This window comes from Abrus precatorius, unplaced genomic scaffold (assembly GCF_003935025.1).
Source record: "Abrus precatorius isolate BTA unplaced genomic scaffold, Abrus_2018 Scaffold4, whole genome shotgun sequence".
Classification (NCBI taxonomy): Eukaryota; Viridiplantae; Streptophyta; class Magnoliopsida; order Fabales; family Fabaceae; genus Abrus; species Abrus precatorius.
Window position 1 is genome coordinate 17,768,065 of NW_020874384.1, and position 19,722 is coordinate 17,787,786.

At 33.3% G+C, this 19,722-nt stretch overlaps 5 protein-coding genes across 5 annotated transcripts; 4 read left to right on the plus strand and 1 right to left on the minus strand.

Annotated features, from left to right (window-relative positions):
- The first annotated feature begins 1,077 nt into the window (after positions 1-1,077).
- LOC113865671 lies at positions 1,078-2,297 on the plus strand. Its single transcript, XM_027500380.1, has 2 exons — positions 1,078-1,425; positions 1,551-2,297. Exon 2 carries the CDS (start codon positions 1,555-1,557, stop codon positions 1,993-1,995), a length of 441 nt encoding a protein of 146 aa, XP_027356181.1. The 5' UTR covers positions 1,078-1,425; positions 1,551-1,554; the 3' UTR covers positions 1,996-2,297.
- Positions 2,298-5,742: 3,445 nt separating this feature from the next.
- Positions 5,743-6,494, plus strand: LOC113865676 (copper transporter 5.1-like). The gene has a single exon (XM_027500386.1). The coding sequence runs from the start codon at positions 5,857-5,859 to the stop codon at positions 6,286-6,288; it is 432 nt and encodes a 143-aa protein (XP_027356187.1). The 5' UTR covers positions 5,743-5,856; the 3' UTR covers positions 6,289-6,494.
- A 195-nt stretch (positions 6,495-6,689) lies between these two features.
- On the minus strand, positions 6,690-8,789 carry LOC113864356 (serine/threonine-protein kinase RIPK). The gene is made up of 5 exons (XM_027497967.1): positions 8,400-8,789; positions 8,060-8,195; positions 7,542-7,678; positions 7,333-7,459; positions 6,690-7,183 (listed from the first exon to the last, which is right to left on the minus strand). The coding sequence occupies exons 1-5, from the start codon at positions 8,787-8,789 to the stop codon at positions 6,822-6,824; spliced, it is 1,152 nt and encodes a 383-aa protein (XP_027353768.1). The 3' UTR covers positions 6,690-6,821.
- A 3,996-nt stretch (positions 8,790-12,785) lies between these two features.
- On the plus strand, positions 12,786-15,009 carry LOC113865647 (2-hydroxy-6-oxononadienedioate/2-hydroxy-6-oxononatrienedioate hydrolase 1). The gene is made up of 4 exons (XM_027500346.1): positions 12,786-13,629; positions 14,275-14,370; positions 14,507-14,574; positions 14,749-15,009. The coding sequence occupies exons 1-4, from the start codon at positions 13,003-13,005 to the stop codon at positions 14,864-14,866; spliced, it is 909 nt and encodes a 302-aa protein (XP_027356147.1). The 5' UTR covers positions 12,786-13,002; the 3' UTR covers positions 14,867-15,009.
- Positions 15,010-16,808: 1,799 nt separating this feature from the next.
- LOC113865863 (endoglucanase 16) lies at positions 16,809-19,425 on the plus strand. The gene is made up of 8 exons (XM_027500642.1): positions 16,809-17,021; positions 17,406-17,618; positions 17,735-17,935; positions 18,037-18,114; positions 18,325-18,474; positions 18,567-18,675; positions 18,771-18,943; positions 19,096-19,425. Exons 1-8 carry the CDS (start codon positions 16,809-16,811, stop codon positions 19,423-19,425), a joined length of 1,467 nt encoding a protein of 488 aa, XP_027356443.1.
- Positions 19,426-19,722: the final 297 nt, after the last annotated feature.

Below are 19,722 nucleotides of genomic sequence, written 5' to 3' on the forward strand. Positions count from 1 at the left end.
GCTAAAAAATATATTACGTTCAAATTTAAAATAACAGTTATTAATTATTCAGAATTATTCTAAAGTTTTAATTGACTTGTATTAAATATTTGAATATTATTGTAATTTTTTTTACTAATTAACTTAAAATATGTTATAGGTTTATGATGGGTTTGAGAGTTAAGTCGATCTTTCAAATTTTGAAATCTTCCTTTTTATCTTTAAATAAAGCATTATGGACAGTAATTTAATGTTTTTTGTTACATAATATTTGTTTTTCTACGAAAAAAACTCTAAACAACACATAACCAAATCTATTGTAAATATACGGCTATTAAAATTGTATTTAATATCAATAAATTGTTAACTTAAGATTTATTATATTATTTAACTATATATAAGCATGTTATTCAGGAAAAGATCTTTTAAACTATTTTTAAAATTAATTTTTTAATATATGCAAAAGAGTGTATTATGAGAATCTGTATATAATAAATTATAAAATATAATACAATTCAATGTATTAACACTATTAAATTCTATAAATTTTAATAAAAATATATTATTTATTGTTTTTAATCGTGTATCTTTTTATATAGGTTAGAAAAAACATTTTTAAAAACATCAGTATGCATTGTCATTATTTTAAATGTTTATAACAGTGTATTTTTTATATAAGAAAGTTTAAAAAAAAAGGGGAAAAATCGCGGTTTCTTAAGAATTTAGGAGCAGAACTAAAGAAAATTTCGTCAACTGCACGTTTTCTATGATAGAAAGGTTATTGTCACGACAGCTGGCAATGTCAATAAATCTGCGTCTCTCCCACCACAGCTCCCAACTCCGAAGAAGCCGAGATCCACTGCCCCATTCCCCACAGTAAAACCTTCACACTGCCCAATTGCATGACCCCACATAACGTTAGGAACGGGGTGCGCAGAATCTTCTGGTGAGGAAGCAGCACCGGATAAAACATCCCGTGGTGGAACTTACCGTGGCACTGCCACTAAGATGCCAATGATTGGGAAATTCTGATTTTGACATTAGGTTAAAATTTGAAAACATTATATAATAAAATAGATATAAAAACTAGGAACAAAGATGCGCCGCGAGTGTTGATATATATCTATCGGTATTTATCTCTCTGACTACGCTCTGCGTTGTTCGGAGAGTGAACCCTTTAAACAAAGATATATCATATGAAATTGAAAGAGCAAGAAGGGTTGTTTTGTGAGCAATTGGATTCTGAGAATCGCAGAAGAGCCATTTAAGGCTCTGAGATGTACCATACGTTATTCGGGATTGTGCTTTTTGGCGGCGAGATTCAGTGGGAGAAGGAGCGATAATTCCTCACTCAAATATTTTATCATTTATTTCCATTCTGCCACATTCAATTATACCCAGAAATAAGCATCATCTTGCAAATTCAATTCCATTGCATAGGCCACGGTAAAAGTCAAACTTGGAAATTTCCTAACCGTAGTTTGGAAAACTTCATTATTGCATCCTGAATTATTATCGTTTTCTTTCTGAAATTAAATGGTTGATTTTGAATTTTGATGTGTTGGGGACAGAGTCATGGAGACAACCTCGGAGGGGGAGGCTGTGTCCTCCGTGAAGTGCTATTGCTGCGGGTTAACGGAGGAGTGCACTCCACGTTACATTGATCGTGTGAGGGAGAGATACCAAGGTCGATGGATTTGTGGGCTGTGTGCTGAGGCAGTGAAGGAAGAGGCTTTGAAGGATGATAGCACCGATGAAGCACTCACGCGCCACATGAAGTTCAGATCTTCCACTTCTAGTCCACCCAAAAAACCTACCCTTGACTTGATCCTCGCAATGAAGCACCTTCTTTTTCGCTCTTTGGATTCTCCCAGGAAAGATCCTTTGACTTTTCGATCACTGGGTAGATCCCACAGCTGCTTTTCATCCATGTCAGCAACTTCCAAGGTGGAGACACAATCCGAGACTAGAATTGTACGAGGTAGAGAGACTAGAGAGGTCATAACCAGTGAATAATTAGCCTTGGCAATCTATGGGTCAAGGTTTGTTTATCTTGATTTAAGTTCAACTTCTGTTTCTCGGTGACGTTGTTGTTTAGGTTAATTAATTGGCTTTCTACTTTGTGAGTGGCATTTACGATTGAATGGATGATTTGGCAGGAGTGTTCCTTCCTTGACTTCAATCTAAATGTCACTTCTCTGTTTGATTCATTAGTGCAATGGCATTTCTCTTCTTTATTATCTCCATGGTGTACCCAATTCAACCTACGACATTTCTTTTAAATGTTTCAAGTTGCACAATCACATATATGTTGAAGGCTAAATGGTTATACAACTTCCCAATGGTTCATATTATATTCTGAAGGGGACATTGACAATTGCCAATCACAGCCACCCCTTTTAGCTTTAGTTTTCGAAACAGTTTAACAACTTACGATGATTCTTATACTATGAGCATCAAACATTTAAAAATGTCAAAATCAAAACATATAAAATTTGAACAATATTCTTTGAATTCTATTTATATCACGTCACCGATCTGCTGTATCCTTGCTTCTAGTGTGTCATACCTAGTTGAATTTACGAATTGCTGGATGCTCAGTGATATAAGCGTAGTAGCAGGAAACAATGAAAATGTATACTTTATTACGTCAAGCTGTTAATTAGCCTTACAAAATAGTTTAAGTCCCTCTATTGCTCCAAAGGCATGAAGGATTCTTCTGGCAAAACAACTAACCACAACTGTTCCTTTATATTTATGATATTTGTTCCCAAATCAATGTGGTGGCTACTTGGTTGTTTACTTATTTTGGGGTAGAAAAAGGTGATATGGAAAGATGGTAAATTCTAACTAGCCACCCAATTGCAAGAATTGGCGAGGCACGAGAAATATCTGCAGAGTCAGGGGTCCTTTGATAGTATGGTCTAGCCCATGAGAAAAGTAGTGTTTTATTAGGGGATGGATGATGGGGTCCATGTGCACAATGAATTTCAGAAAGTACATTTACTTTACAGGCCCACTACATACACAAGTTGGAAAGTGCCAGTCCTTTCTGATAAGGATAATCAAACCGTGAAATCTTATCTGTAGACTGTAGTCTAGTACATGCCGTTCTTTCTGTTTTGGTTTATGCATATTCATGCATACATACGGTACAATTCAGAAATTGAGTGGGGGTGATTCCAAATATATTTATCTTTTGTTGTGTTCTCCGTATTGATGAGCCCATGAATTTTGTTAGTCCTGTACTGCATAGATAGTGTTTGCTAGTGGAATATGCACTAACTAATAATGTCTTTGGCACATAAATGATTGCATTAGCATATATTTCATCCCCATTTTGATAAACAATGGACCCTTTTATTCTCTATCAAAAGAAAACAAAACAACTTTGATATCATATTAAAAGAAGAAGCCTTTAGCATCTGGGATGAAATGGAATATAACCAGAATTAAACTATTTTCTGATAGATATGATGGCTTTGTATATATTCCACATTCTACTGCTCACTCGAGGATGGCTCATGAAGTCATGCTTTTGGCCAATTGCATCATTATTGATTATTCCATCTGAGACGAACAATATGACAAAGACGGGTATTAATTACCCGCGACCAAAAATGTATTTGTCTGCTTAACATCCATTTATTTAATTAGTTAGATTTGGCTTTTCTAAAACTAGAAGTTGAATTTGAAAAACTAATTTTAGATTTATATTTGTTGATAAAAAATGTCTGTAAATAATAAATAATAAATTTAATTTAAATTCATGATTTGACATATTAGCAATAATTGTTCATGTTGTAATAATTAATATAAAAATTACAACTATGTTATATTTTAATTTTAATTAGTTGATAGTATAAAAAAGTTTATGTTGACAGTACACTAAAATGAAATTCGTAAATTATAGAATTATTTAAATTTATTCTTTTGATATTTAGTAAGTTGATATGATATAGTTCTTTACTTTTTCTCTTGAAAATCAACATATTACTTGAAAAGATCCAAACCGAGCTAATATTTGACATTTGTGTTGTAGAAAAATTGAATGTAACTTCTTTAAAGTCAAAGATTCATTTGAAAAGGAAAAATAGGGGGTTATAAGGATTGAAAAATAACATTGAAATGTAAACATTATATAAATATGTATATTTAATCAAACTTTAAACATTTTTTTTATTTAAATATATTTTTATTCTTTATATTTTAGTAAAATTTTAGTTTTAGTCCTTTTAAATAGTTTTTTCTAGTCCTACATTTTTATAAATTTTTATTTTGTCTCTAGTATGGTCAAATTAAAACCTATTGCATGATAGTATCTCAATGGATCAGATCAGTTTTAAAGAACAAAAACAAAAATTTAGAAAAAAATAAGAATTAAAATATTTTTAAAAAGACTAAAACTGAAGGATTAAAAATATATTTAAATATAATTTAAAAAAAATAAACTTAGATACAATATTATAAATATTTTTTTATTTTCTTTAATTAAAATTTTTTTGTCTCATTAATCAACATAAATAACTATTAACATTAAGTAAAGATATTTTACTAAATCATTGCGTAAACAGAACTTCTAACTTGGACCTAGATTCCTTGGAGTCGAAAACCGAAAAGCAGTTCTGTTTTCAATTGCATGGGATGCAGTTCACAATCTAACGGTTTCTAATTTTAAAACACACTTTTATGATCTCTTATTTAGTATAAAAATATTACTCTGAAGGGATGAGATTCGAGCAGCTAAAACTCAATGTGTCTCTCTACCCTTAGAAAATCACGGTCCGACCCAACACACACACTAAATTGAGTAATTTCTTTATTGTCTTGCAAATGGATTGAAATCACTTTTTGAGGGTTTTCTGTACCAATCGTTTTAGAAAATATTAAATTTTTTCAAAATTATAATTTCAGTAATAATATTGATATTATTTAATTTATAATTTTAAGGCGGCGCATTTACTTTTTTTTTTATTTCACTTAAAAAATCAAATGTCAATTGAATTATAAATTTATTAAACTTTTCTCTCGTAATGAATTATTACTAACAACTAAAATATTTCGTTTTTCTTTTACAATCTCAAGACACATTTTAGTTATTTTCTAATAAAATATTCGTTTTTTAATTCCTCACAAAATCATTAAAAACAAAATGATTGTTTTTATAACAATCATAAAAATAAATTTGTAAAAAAAATATATTATTTAAATAATTATAAATAATAAAAAGAACGTAAACCTCCCCTCCCCCTCAATTTCCCCCAAATTAGAATTTTGTTATAGGCCTCACACCATTTTAATCCCCTTCTCTTATTTTTATTTATTTTTCTCACAAACCTTTTTCTTTTTTTCTTAATTCTGTTTCCCCTCAATACACCCCGCTAAATAGTCATATAATGGAACATAACTTATTCAAATATGCACCTCATTGAACCATTAACTCAGAACTTTTAAGATAACTACCAAACGGATCATACCATATATGCTTTCGCTGTTTTGGATTTGGTACTGAGAGTCGACACGTAGTACCAATTAGTTCATATTGAAACGCTAGATATGTACTACCAATTTGGTTCATTTTCGAAATTCCGTAAATAACCTTGGAATGCGAACGAGGTGAAAATGGTAAAATAAAAAAAATATAGTAACCTTACTTAAAAAATTATTAAAAAAAATATTTATTATAAAAAAAGTGTGTGAGGGCATTTTTGGAATCATAGTCACTGCGTATCGTAAAGAGTACAACTACATAAGCATGACAAAGACCAACGACTCAAAGGGCATACCTATTTACCTGCATAGGGGTTGTCGTCGCCATTGAACTTCATCGTTCATCGTTTTTGGCTAAGCTTCGAAATTCAGAAATCTATAGCGAAGATGATGCACATGACCTTCTATTGGAGTCACCAAGTGACTCTCCTGATCGATTCATGGAAGACCCAGGATTGGATCGGTTACATCCTCACTTTGCTCGCATGCATCATCGTTTCTGTTTTCTATCAGTTTCTGGAGAATCGCCGTATTCGGTTAAAGCTGATCGGCATCGGAAAGCCCTTTCCGGCGGAGATCGAGACCCCTCTTCTGCGACGGAAGCTCGCCGGAAACGGTGCTAAGATGGGCGTGAAGGTGGCTGGAGCTTTTCTGTTTGGGTTGAGCTCGGCGATCGGGTACTTGTTGATGTTGTCCGTCATGTCCTTCAACGGTGGGGTCTTTGTGGCCATCGTTGTGGGTCTTGCTATTGGTTATTTCTTCTTCAGGAATGAGGGTGAAGATTCCATTGTCGTTGACACTTCTTGTGCCTGCGCTTAATTGCTTTTAAATCTTTCAGTTTTCTGTAACTTGTTCTTATTCTGTTCATTTTTAGTATTGTTATTATTTCCTGTTTTAATTTAGTCCTCTTGTTTATGTAATTTTGTGTATGTAATTGTAATTGTAATTCTAATCTATGTATGAGAAACATGGACGCTCAAATAAAAATTGTAATTGTAATTTTGTCTATTGTTGCATCCACAGTCACCACTTATGATAACCTGTGTTTGTACATATGTCACCTCAAACACCATTCACTTGTTACACCTCTCTATTTCTTACCAAAATTAAACGCAACTCTTCAATTACTTACATTCAAGACCATGTCTTACAAACTAAAATGACAAACACGTTTTTTTTTTTCCTTGTCTTTTTCTTGATAGTATTTTTGCTATCTGCTATACTTTTCTATACGTTGTTGTTGATGAGTTGGTGTTACCATAAGCATATGTTAATTTAACTATGGCTGTGACCAAAGCAGGATGGTAATGAATGAATTTCCTTCATAGGTATCCTGCAAGTACAGGATTCCTTCAGAGGCCACTTTCACTTACGGCCACATACACAAAGGGTCCTATGATCACATCGTCAAAATCCTGAAGTGACTCCAGTATCTTCACCACATCACTCATAGTGGGTCTGGGATTGGGGTTGTGGCTCAAGCATTTATAAGTCAATGCAGCAACTTTCATAGCTCCTTTCGTAGGAAATTGCCCTTCCAATCTTGGGTCTATAATATGATGCAGCCTTCTTTGATCTCTCAAAATAGGCCTTGCCCATTCCACCAGGCTGCGTTCTCTATTTGGCCGGGTCTTATCCACCACTCTTCTTCCTGTAAGCAATTCCAACAAAACTACTCCATAGCTATACACATCACTCTTGGTGGAAAGGTGACCTGAAATCAGTCAATGGGTTAACTTCAAACTAAAAAAAATCATTTGAGTTTAGTAAGACCATTGAACCTTGAAAATCAATCAAGTGACAATTTATGTTTGTAGCAAAAATAAAGTTGGTCAATGTTAGTGAATGATATCCTGTCTATACCTGACATGATGTACTCAGGAGCAGCATAGCCTCGTGTACCCATAATGCATTTTGTTGTTACATGTGTGTCTTCCCCTTCAGGACCATCCTTAGCTAGCCCAAGGTCTGATAGTTTAGCTGTGTAATCCTGTATTTATAAAAATAAAATAAATGATTACAAACTCAGTAGGAGATACAACATCATACTTCAGAGAAAATGTTGAACTTACCGAGTCTAGCAAGATATTTGAAGTTTTGAAATCCCTGTATATTACAGGTTTATCTGCTTCGTGAAGGAATGCCAGACCCTTAGCTGCGCCCAATGCAATCTTCATCCTGGTTGACCATGGTAAGGCAGCAGAGTATCCTGCTTGTATTAGAACAAAAAAGAAAAGAAAGCAGGCCTTAAGGCTTCGTTTTTATATAGTTTATGCAGCATAAATCATGCTATTGGTACCAATTTAACTTCCAAATACTTCCTCAAGTATGATGCTATTTCTCACCAGAATCCATATAAAACAAGTAGATTTGAATCAATTAGACGTGCTTAACAATAAAAAAACAGAATATCCAAATTATTTGATCGTCCAGCTATCTTGATTTTTTAATTTGATTGGACCGAGTTACTATAATCAGAAATACACTCAAAAGGAGATGACCCTGTGAGTTTCTATTCCATTTCACTCCTTTGATGGGGAAGAAAAGGGAGAGAGAGAGAAAAAGTAGAAAATCAAGAAAGACAACATACTTCTAAACAGTTGATTCTCCAAGCTGCCTCTTGCCATATGTTCATACACCAAAAGCCTGTGCTCCTCCTCACAACAGTACCCGATTAACTTAACAAGATGTGGATGCCTTAATTGTCCGAGAAATATAATCTCCGCCTACCAAAGAAAAATATGTGCCAAGCTAGTATTCAGATATTTGTGAACCATGTTTCATTATATTTTATTCACACGTGTAGCATTTTTTAAATTGATTTGCGACAAATTTTGTACTGGGGAGGGGGGGGGGGGTGGTGGTTGAAACCAAACAGAAAAAAAAAAAAACCATTCTTTAATATTTTAAAGGCGGTTCAGAATGCTAACCAGCCACTCCCTATGACCTTGCAAGCCATCCAAGTCCAATCGTTTCACAGCAACAGGCTGAGCCTTCAAGCCCGGTTTAAGCTTGTCATCAACAAAGCCCTTGTACACGGGTCCAAACCCACCTTCACCAAGCAGATTACTCCATGAGAAATTATGTGTTGCTTCTCTTAGCTCCTCAAGTGTGAATGTATAAAGCTTTGGACCAACAAGGGAAATGGAAAGATCTTCAATGACCCGAGTGGAGCTCGAAATGCTTACATCCGAGAGGCACACCCTTTGGAAAGAACCTTGTTTCAAAACCTGTTTTTCTGATTCCTGCAAGGGACATCTAGTCTTGTAACAACTTAAGATAAAGACAATGGACTTCCATGTAATCCTTTTAGAAGTCATCTAGAATCACTATGTGTATATGTATGTGCAATATGCTCCAACTAAAACACCTTTGCTCTTAAATCTAGAGGATTATAAAGACAACACAGAAGATGGCATAACTAAAAAAAGAAGGGAAAGGTGAGAAATTTATAGCACATACATTCTCCCAAGTCCTAACTACCCTTAGAAAAAATAACTTCTGCGGAGATTCCTTGACTTCTGGACCTCTTCAAAACGGACGCCACATTCCCACCGGAGTTATACTACATGCATGAATGATTTTTTTATTTTTTGTCACACATTTTTTAATATCATAATGATAATAGTTGTCATTGTCATATCTTCGATTAATTAAAGGTCAAGTAACTTGCCTACCTGTTGACTTCAAATGTTACTACCATACACTTCTCCAACCCCTTGCAAACATGTACACATCTCCATTTTGTCTCCTCTGCAATGCTGCCATCCACTATTTTTTTGTTTAGCAATTGATGAACATTCCAGGGAAGTTCCAAGAGATTGACATAATTTGCTAGGTGATAAACCAACAAGTCCATTATCGAATCTTTTGATGCACATTGGAGATTATTTATTCATTTATTTATTCAATTGATATTTCCCAGTTCTTGGTAGGTCATGCTTCTCTGTATTGTTATTGTTAAGATGTCAATTTCAAGCATAGCAGCCCGACAATCAGACTCTTCTTTGAAAATTTTAATGTGATTTTCGAGGATAGCTTCTAGAATAAGAATTACTATTACACTTGTTTTTTCTCTGACTATGAAATTGGTATTCATAGAGTTATAGTAAAACCATCAAATGTGCATGCACCTTTGTTTAGGCATAAGATTACAGAAACAGCAAACTATACAACCAAAGACTCCAAAAAGAGAGATAGCCTTCACTAAGGTCAAAGAGAAAGGTTGAACCAAACATCTAACCATCAACCACTTCCCCCCTTCTGAAAAATATGCCAAAACTCTACACAAGTTATCATTAGGCTAATCGTTGCATCATTCTTTGACAATTTAGCAGCCTTTCCACGCTTCAAGACCATAAATATGATTAAAATAAGAAGGAAAAAAATGCTTTTATAAATTAATAATGTAAAGTTCACTACTTGTGTTCAGTAGGATAGATACATTAGCTTTGTAAAAAATTCAACAGACCCGCCAGAGTTCAGATATCACATTTTACTAATGACATATCAGAATTCTCTCACGCAAAAAATATGAAAAGAGTGCGAATAATCAGAGTTCCTTAGAGAAAACAATTTGAGATATATTATCAATAGTTGGTATTTGATGGCTTAGGATTAAAAAAGAAAAGACTAGGAAAAATGTGATTTTAGAGTGATATAACAAGAATATTATAGTGCCACTATCCATGTTTGAGATATATTATCAACAGTTGGTATTTGATGGCTTAGGATAAAAAAAGAAAACACTGGGAAAAAGATGTGATTTTAGAGTGATCTAACAAGAATTTAGAGTGCCCCTATCCGTATTTATTTTATTCCAAACCAAAAACATTTTAGCTTTCGTACAAATAAAGCAAAAATTACTTACTTCAGTTGCAACTTGCAAGCACTAACGGAACAAGTAGAAAAATCTAAAACGTGACCATATTTGAAAGCCTCCCCCTAAAGAACTAAAAAGATAGCCATCAAATCAAAATTAAATTGATAAATCAAAGGGATAAGAAAATTGTCTCAATCTATTAGAATACTTAGCGTGCTTGGGTCTATAGAGGTCGTTATCAGCATAGTGAGGTGTATTGAGGATTGTGGTAGGTGAAGTTAAAAAGTTGAAATCAAACGTTCGCGCTCTCTCCCCATAGTCCTCACCCAACTTGCACCACTGAAGTACGCAAGGCAGCGTGCATGTCATGCTATGGCAATGCAACTTCTAAGTAAAAGTGTTGGATGCATGCCACATGTTTTCTTTGATTCGGGTGTTTCATCATTTTCCCGCAACAAAAATAGTGAAGTTCAATGATTGCAACAGGAAATATGTGAGGACACATTAAAATCAAAATTGGGCTCTTTCTCTCTACGAGACCAATATGAAAAACTTATCATTTTTCAAATGGTGGGGTGGAAATTAAGGGATTGACAAAAAAAAAAAAAACTTCATCATGAGTTCCACATTTCTCTCGAACCATTTCCAAGGTTTTAGGTAACTTTTTTTTTGTTTAAACCGCCCTTATAGACAATAAAATTATTCCTCTAACGGTGTTTACTAAGATTTGAACTTAAAATTACAAGTTAAACTGTAAGAACTTCTACCCGTTACTCCACATGTTCGGTGTTTTAGGTAACTTTTGCTTCATGAGTTGAGAATTAAGATAGTGTCAATTTGTGTGCGTCTTTTCTTTTCTGTTGTTTGAAATCAACATATTCCATATACATGAGTTTTTTTTACTTTTCTATTGTTTGATCTGGACACTAATACTAACTAGACATTTCTTAGGGGCCAGCTTCTATATGGGCCGTTTCCTTATGGACCATAATAGAAGTAAATGAGCCCGACGCTAAGAAAAAGAAAAAACTAAAAAATCATCGTAGAGGCTACGTAGACCAAAACAAACGAAAAAGTCCGAAAGAAATCAATGCAGAGTCCATTAAAGCTAGTGGTCCAATAAAAAAGAAGGAGATAATCCGAAAAAATAAAGGAACAAAGGAAGGTATATTTGCTTTGTGGTCTCCGGTAGAAAAAGTAGCTACTCACTGATCAGATCATTAATTAGGATTTCTTTTTTAACCTATCAACATTGGTGAATAAAAAAGTTCAAAAAAATATCTAATTAAAATTTGTTAAAATTAATGAATGAAAGGTAATAGAAAATGAATTTCACATAAAGCGAGCGAAATAGGTTATAGAGCAAAGCGAGTCAAAACTTACTTTAAGTCAAACCTAACTCAAAGGCCGAATGAACAGATGTAATTACAAATGACGTCCATACTCCATCTGTTCTTTTTTGTTTTTAATAAAATATTTGAATAATTAATTTATTAAGATCACTGAAAAATAGTTAAATATTTTCAACGAGTTTATGTTTTATTCACCGTAACTGATTCAATGAGTATAAAGATTTGTATATTATTAATTAATTAAAATATATAATATATGACTTTTTATATTAATTATTACCAAAGCTATAACAGTAATTTATTATTAAATTAACATTGTAATTCATTACAATTAAATTCATCATAACTTTATAGAATGTTTTAAAAATATTTACTATAATAAATAGTCAAATTGGTGACTTATATTTTAAATAAATAAATGTAATTACTCATATAAATAATGAGTAAGTGTCCTGTTATATATATTTTATAAAAAATAAGAAATAAAAAGTAACAATTAATATATTTTAAAATAAACATTTATTTTTAATGTTAAAAATTATTGTTTTTATAAATAAAACGGAAAAAACCATATCTATTTTGTAGGTTGAGACATTGTACGATAAAATAGCGATCGGAGATGAAAAAAAGAGTTTAACATTATTTTACGTTGAATTATACTTTCATTTAAGTATTAATAAAAATTGGCTGATCTGAATCCATATTTGAACGATTGATTGGATCTTACTTTAATTGAAACATATTTAAACTTAATTCAAATCTTCGTGGCCTCTCTGTACATTGACTATTATTCACACTTGAAAGGGTTCGGTGAAGGATTTTCCGCAGTGGGTCACCCTCGTCTCCCGCGATGACACCACCACTCTCCCCAACCAGTTTCTACACTCTCCACCGTCCAATAATTCATCTTACAATTGTCATAATTTAGGCTAATTACTAATCACCAAGAATAATAATCTTTTTTGGTAGCGTGTAGACCTTAATGAACGTATAAAGATAACTATCCCCAACAAATTAAACAGTCCGCAAACTTAAGACACAAGACACAGTTTTTATTTTCCGTGTCTTGATCGTTAATTACAAGAATTCAAGAATGCCAATTGTTTTAGTCACAGGTAGTTAAATCGAGCGAGAAACGAACGCAGTATCTGGATCCGTAAAATTATCTTTTTAGTCCAAAGCGACAATTGAATTCTTTACCTTATTTTCACACAACACGATCTTTACGAGCTTCTCCTAATAAATTGAATGAGTCACACTCACACGCTCACACCCCTCAACTCCTCTTGAATGACATTTATGAATTACTATATAAGTAACCTCTGATGTGAGATTTTTCACAAATCAGAGGAATTGAAAATGCTTCCGTCGTTTTTGAGCCTCACTTCTCTATACGCCAATTACCTTCGGCGCTGTTTCACCGGCGCGGGTCTATCATCGCAAACGGTGAACGTGGATCCCGAAACGACGGTTCACTTTTGGGGTCCAACAAAGCAAACCACAGGAAAACCTTCCCTGGTTCTGATCCACGGATTCGGACCAGCGGCAATTTGGCAATGGCGTCAACAGGTGAAGTTCTTGGCACCTCACTTCAACGTGTACGTTCCAGACCTAATATTCTTCGGAGAATCGACGACGAAGTCGAGCGAGAGGAGCGAGAAGTTTCAGGCGGCGTCGGTGGGGAAACTGTTGGACAGGTTGGAGGTGAAGAGGTGTCACGTGATTGGCACGAGCTACGGTGGGATGGTGGCTTACAGTTTGGCGAAGATGTTGGGGGAAGAGAGGGTTGAGAAAGTGGTGATTGCGAGTTCAGGTGTGAACATGACGAGAAGTAGCAACGTTGCTTTGGTTCAGAGGTCTGAATTGGAGAAGATTGAAGATCTCATGTTGCCTACTAAGCCCCAACAATTGCGCAAATTGCTGTCACTGTCCGTTTACAAACCTCCCCAAATTCTTCCTGATTTTTTCCTCAGAGATTTCATTCATGTAAGTTTCTTTCTCCTTTTTCGTTTTTCAGTTTTTGTTTATGCCAATTTTCTTTTATTCAATTTATTAATATCTGTATATTTTTTTAAATATTATTTTTTTGTCGTATCAAATAATTTTTTTATATTATGTATTTATTATTTTAATTTTTTATATCTATGTTAATTTATATGTATATAATTAATTTATAAAATAAATGCTTTGACTTAATAAAAAAACAGATCAACCATAAAGGACATTAAAAAATATGTTTAAAAATGCACCTTACTAACATTTGTTTGTTTTAAAAGTGAATTTGAAGTTAATTAAACCACCATTGAAAGCCCGGGTCTGCAGCAGGAGCAGGTGTTCTGGTTTGAAAGTAAGATGGATAGTGTGGATAAATATAAATATTAGGACCAATATTATAGTATAAATATGCACATTTTATATCAAGGTTCACCTAATGATATGCATATACTCGTGGGTGATTGTTTGGTTTATATAAAATTTTCTCCTCTGCTTTGTTTCATGGCCTTGCCAATGCCAACACAACTAATTTTAATAGAGAATGTGAGGAACATAACAATTTTTTAAAAAATTAGAAGAGTATTAAAAATAAGAATTGTTTATTTGTCCTTAATAGATTGCTTTTATGACTCGCAGAAATTATACGCAGAACATAGAAAGGAAAAGATGGAGCTTCTAAAAGGGATATCCATCGGAAGGGATGATACTTCAAAAATTTCACCTCTTCAGCAGGTAACTGTGTATCCATAAACTCATACTTACAAGCATATACTTCAGAAGTTATAAGCACATATGCCTCAATATTTACAAATTAATAAATAAAATATATTCCATTTTACAATGGCTGATTCAATTTAATCATACTCAGGAGGTTCTCATTGTCTGGGGAGAACAAGACCGGATATTTCCTGTGCAATTGGCTCGTGAACTGAAAGAGTATGTTTCCAACTGTGTGTGTCTTTTCTTAATTAAAAAACTTACTTTTTTCTTCTATGTTCCAAAATCCAAATGACATTTAAATGTTTTCTCTCTCTCCTCTCTGAGGTATTGGTATTGAGCCATAAACATACATGTATGACTAATTAATGCCTTCTAATTAACGTATTGCAGGGTAATTAGTGAGAAGACAAGATTGGAATTGATAACGGAGGCATCCCATGTGCCTCAACTGGAAAAACCAGGAGAATTCAACAACATTGTTCTAAATTTCTTACAAGCGCGTTCTTGATTATTTTTTATGAGCACTTCCGGTAGACATTAAACATTAATGATATTTCGTCTACATCATAATTTTTGTAAAGATATTACCATTCTGAAGATTTAGCTTTTGATTAAAAATAATTAATGCTATTTATTAGGATTTTGGACAAATGTTAACAACAGTGTGCATGGTACTGACTTATGTGGTGATTAAATTCCGGAGTGCTTGTAAAATACACATACACGCACATATATATATATATATATATATATATATATATATATATATATATATATATATATATATATATATATATATAGAAAGATGATCCCATTGCGTGCCTCATTAGTCATTTCATAAGTTCGAAACACTAATTTCTCTTGAATAGATTAAATTGGTTATTCCATGTTTCATAAAATCATATTCAAATTTACTTGTCTGTCATGTTGTTGATTTTATAAAATAAAAAATATTATGATTAAGAAAAATTCACATACTAAAATCCTAGTTTTTTTTCCCCTCCTCAACTTGATATATTCATCTCTTCAATATCATGTACAACGTATTAGGGTATTTAACCATCCCAACTTAAATCAAACAAAAATTAACAAGTTCATTTGAATAAATTAAATATAATTAAATTTCAAAATAACAGACATGATCACTTTTAGACCGATATATTATGGATTCAAACTAATCTAATTATAAATAAACTTTTAAAATTTTAATTTCATATTTTGACACGTATATCTTAAAAAAATATATTTCAATATTTATCTTAAATGTTAAAAATAGTAATACAATATTATTTATATCCTTACTCTGTAACATGTAATGATATTAAAATATACAATAACAAGCTATTATAATTTTATCATATTTTATTATCATTCAACTTTTATATTTTATTATTATTTTTATCTTATCATATGCATCAAACCGACTCTTAAAGGCATGAATGCGAGTGAACTCGAGGACCCTTTAATTTGCCTTCTACCTGCCTTATCTTTGTTTGAGTTCATACAATCTACTAAACCCTTGCACGAAACTTTGATGCTGCTGGCAAGTGGTGACTTAATTTTCTAGAAGAGGTTTTTCCCATGTACGTTTTGACCAGAACATTTTTATTTTTATTTTACAAGAAAACGGGACTAAAGCTCAAATGAAAAAAAGAAGAAGAAGAATTACATCATAGTTATTTGGGGAGTAGATACTCCCATACTAAAAAAAGGTGTGTCGTAAAGACCAAAATTAATACTATGCTCACATCTCACTTTTTCTTAGAATGTCAGCACATTTATTTTTACCTAAATATATTTCTAAACTGATTTATTCACTGTGAACCCAAGAGCTCCGAACTGATACCTTCGACCCACATTTATCAAGCTATTTTAAGCTAACGTATATATGAATCAAATGCTGCTTAAAACTTAGATTAGTTCAAGTCGATCTAATAACTGTTCACTTTATAAACAAAGGAAAGATCGTTTTGTTTGTTGATTATAGGTCATTTGAAATTAGAGGAAGAACGTGGGGTGCATTCTCATTCGCCAAATTCATCTTTTGTTTCCTCTTCACATTATCAAATCTTGTTATCACCGCATGCTAAGAATAGTAATGTTGGTAAATTGGGTTCAAAAGGGAGGTTGGAAAATCTCTACGCAAAAAAAAAAAAAACAAAGGCTTTCCATCCCCATCTTTTTTTGGTCTTTCACCCCTTAAAAACCAGCTTCCTCACTTTTCCCGCCATCACAAACACCAAGATAAAAACCATACAACGAAATCAAAGCAACAGTTACTACTTCTTAATTGGTTCCTTTGGAAACAAATTGAAACAACTTTCCAACAATCAACATAACTGGGGCTCTCTACATTTCTTTATAAACTCTCCAATCCCGAGTTACCTCTCACAAACACCTCACTCTATCTTTCCACCACTTTCAGAGTTTAATTTTAAATTATTGGGTTGATGGATACTAAACAAGTATATTGGGCCATCATTGTAGCATGGCTTACTTTGTTTGAAGGAAAAATGATGCTTGTTAAAGGCGATCTTGATTATAAAGAGGCTCTCACCAAGTCCCTTATATTCCTAGAGGCACAACGTTCAGGGAAGCTCCCTCCAAATAACAGGGTGCCTTGGCGAGGAGACTCGGCACTTGATGATGGAAAACTCGCTCATGTCTCTTTCTAATCTTTTTTCTTTCTGTTTTTGTTAACATCATTTTAAGCGCAGAATTTGAAATGGTATTTTTTTTTATCATAAGGATATCAATCTCAAATTTTAACTTAATGATAAAATAAATATATATTAATAAAACTTTTATATCTTTAATTTAATATTTTTTTTTTAAAATTACTATTTTTATATGCTTAAATTCTGTCTTAAAGTAGAAGTAGTAAATAATTTTTAATAATTAATAATTTTTTTATCACATTATATGCTTAAAATTAATCTGATGTTGATGTATATATATTTTTTCAAAAACACACACACACACACACAAGATAATAGAACATAAAAAATGAACAATTTGGGCTGATATATAATTGTATGTGCATGTAGGTGGACCTTGCTGGGGGATACTATGATGCAGGGGATAATGTCAAATATGGGCTTCCCATGGCTTTCACTGTTACAACGCTAGCATGGAGTGCAATGTTTTACAAGTCTGAATTTGAAGCTGCAAAGGAATTAAGAAATATTGAGGACGCCATTCGCTGGGGTACTGATTATTTTATAAAAGCTAGTTCTCGACACAAAAGATTATATGTGCAGGTGCTGCCATTCTTCTCGTGGCAAACAATTTCGCCTTTTTGTTTTTTATTAATATACTTCATTTATTTTATCATAAAAATAAATTTTTTTTTTAAATATCATAAAAATACACATAGGTAGGGGACCCAGAAGAAGATCACCACTGTTGGGTTCCGCCAGAATATATGAAGACAAAAAGAACGGTTTTGAAGATTGATAGTAACACGCCCGGGACTGAGATCGCAGCAGAAACTGCAGCTGCAATGGCTGCTTCTTCCATTGTTTTTAGGCAATCAGATCGTAAATATGCACGTCGTCTTCTCAACAAAGCTAAATTGGTAAGTTCATGTACATGCATGAAATGTTTATGATATGTCTTCCTTCTCTTTGTGCCATGCAAATTTGATAGCTTATTTTTCTCTCTCCCACTTTTTTGTAGCTTTTCCAATTGGCGAAATCGCATAAAGGAACCTTCGATGGAGAGTGTCCCTTCTATTGCTCTTATTCCGGCTATCAAGTAATTTATTACCCCTATAAACTTTAACTTTTATATCTCTAATTATTAGAACTTATGTTCAAGGCATGTCGGAAAGTGCATAAGAATGAGTTAGTGAACTTTTTGGCGTGAGAGGATTATTTCTCCAATTTCTTTTTTACATTCCTTTATTTTACTTGCAATTGATGGGGATTTTTTCCCCAAAACTAATATGATGTTGGTGGGATGCAGGATGAACTGATGTGGGCAGCAACTTGGCTATACTTGGCTACAAGGAAGTCTATGTATTTGAAATATGTAAAAGAAGAATCCATAAGTGCTGGTGTAGCGGAATTTAGTTGGGACCTTAAATATGCTGGAACACAAACCCTTCTCACCCAGGTTTCCTATCATCATTATTACTCTTCTTCCTCTCATTTTCGGTTTTGCATTGGTCCCCTAACTCATAATTAACAAATGATATTGTTGCTCAGTTACATTTTGAAGGTGAAAAGGATCTAGAAACGTTCAAAAACCACGGCGAAAGTTTCATATGCTCTGTCCTTCCCGAGAGTCCCTACCACCAGATTAAATTGACTCCTGGTTGATACTCTCTTCCCTTATTTTTACAACCTAGCCGGAATATTTATACATATATAACACCTTACATATATTTGCTAACATTTATAATTTTGTAGGTGGCTTTATTCATTTGAGAGATGGAGCCAACACACAATATGCCACCAGCACGGCTTTCTTGTTCGTTGTATATAGTGATTTGTTAGCCAATCATAAACAGAAAATCACTTGTGGAGACAAACAATTTAGCTCGTCCCATCTCCTTTCTTTTGCTAAGAAACAAGTTAGTATATACAACTATACATTATATATCATACATTAATTATTATATATATACATCTTCATAACCAACAATAAGGATATATATATATATATATATATATATATATATATATATATATATATATAGAAACTAATTGATTGATTAATTGGATGGTAAAATTGGCACAGATGGATTACATACTTGGGAAAAACCCTGAAGGAAGATCGTACATGGTAGGATTTGGCAAAAACCCACCAACGCAAGCTCACCATAGAGGCGCTTCTGTGGAAAAGGTGGATAAGGGGGAGGAGTTCAATTGTGCCTTGAGCTTCTCTAAATGGTTTCAAAAAGATGAACCTAACCCACATGAACTCACTGGTGCCATTGTGGGTGGACCTGACCGCAACGACAAGTTCAACGATAAACGCTGGGATTCACCCAAGACTGAACCATGCACATACGTTAATTCCTTAGCAGCTGGAGCTCTAGCCAAGCTTGCATCTTTGGGTTGATTAACCTCTACGTTTCAAAATTGGTATATAGATTGCACACATGGAACGGGACTTGCTTTTGTTAGTCTCTTATCTTACATGCTTAATTAGTGGGTCGGTGTTTATTTAGCACATATGATTTAATTAGGTTCGAAGATGTAATCTTGCTCGTAAATATATGAACTACAGGATGTAAACCCGTTAGCAACTTCATTTTAACTTAATAATATTAGATTAACCTCTTGCTATTAAATTATTTTTAAACGAGTATGGGAATCAAATCGTTCCCGTTTATAATAATTTACTTTACAGGATGCA

Excerpts from the sequence above, each read along its gene's own strand:
- LOC113865671 (XM_027500380.1), top strand. The coding sequence starts at position 1,555 with ATGGAGACAACCTCGGAGGGGGAGGCTGTGTCCTCCGTGAAGTGCTAT.
- LOC113865676 (XM_027500386.1), top strand. The coding sequence starts at position 5,857 with ATGATGCACATGACCTTCTATTGGAGTCACCAAGTGACTCTCCTGATC.
- LOC113864356 (XM_027497967.1), bottom strand. The coding sequence starts at position 8,789 with ATGACTTCTAAAAGGATTACATGGAAGTCCATTGTCTTTATCTTAAGT. Across the intron at positions 8,196-8,399 it reads AAGGTCATAGGGAGTGGCTG|GCGGAGATTATATTTCTCGG; the intron begins GTTAGCATTCTG and ends TTTCTTTGGTAG. Across the intron at positions 7,184-7,332 it reads TCCTGAGTACATCATGTCAG|GTCACCTTTCCACCAAGAGT; the intron begins GTATAGACAGGA and ends GACTGATTTCAG.
- LOC113865647 (XM_027500346.1), top strand. The coding sequence starts at position 13,003 with ATGCTTCCGTCGTTTTTGAGCCTCACTTCTCTATACGCCAATTACCTT. Across the intron at positions 13,630-14,274 it reads TCCTCAGAGATTTCATTCAT|AAATTATACGCAGAACATAG; the intron begins GTAAGTTTCTTT and ends TATGACTCGCAG. Across the intron at positions 14,371-14,506 it reads AAATTTCACCTCTTCAGCAG|GAGGTTCTCATTGTCTGGGG; the intron begins GTAACTGTGTAT and ends AATCATACTCAG.
- LOC113865863 (XM_027500642.1), top strand. The coding sequence starts at position 16,809 with ATGGATACTAAACAAGTATATTGGGCCATCATTGTAGCATGGCTTACT. Across the intron at positions 18,676-18,770 it reads CCAGATTAAATTGACTCCTG|GTGGCTTTATTCATTTGAGA; the intron begins GTTGATACTCTC and ends ATAATTTTGTAG. Across the intron at positions 18,944-19,095 it reads CTAAGAAACAAGTTAGTATA|GCACAGATGGATTACATACT; the intron begins TACAACTATACA and ends ATGGTAAAATTG.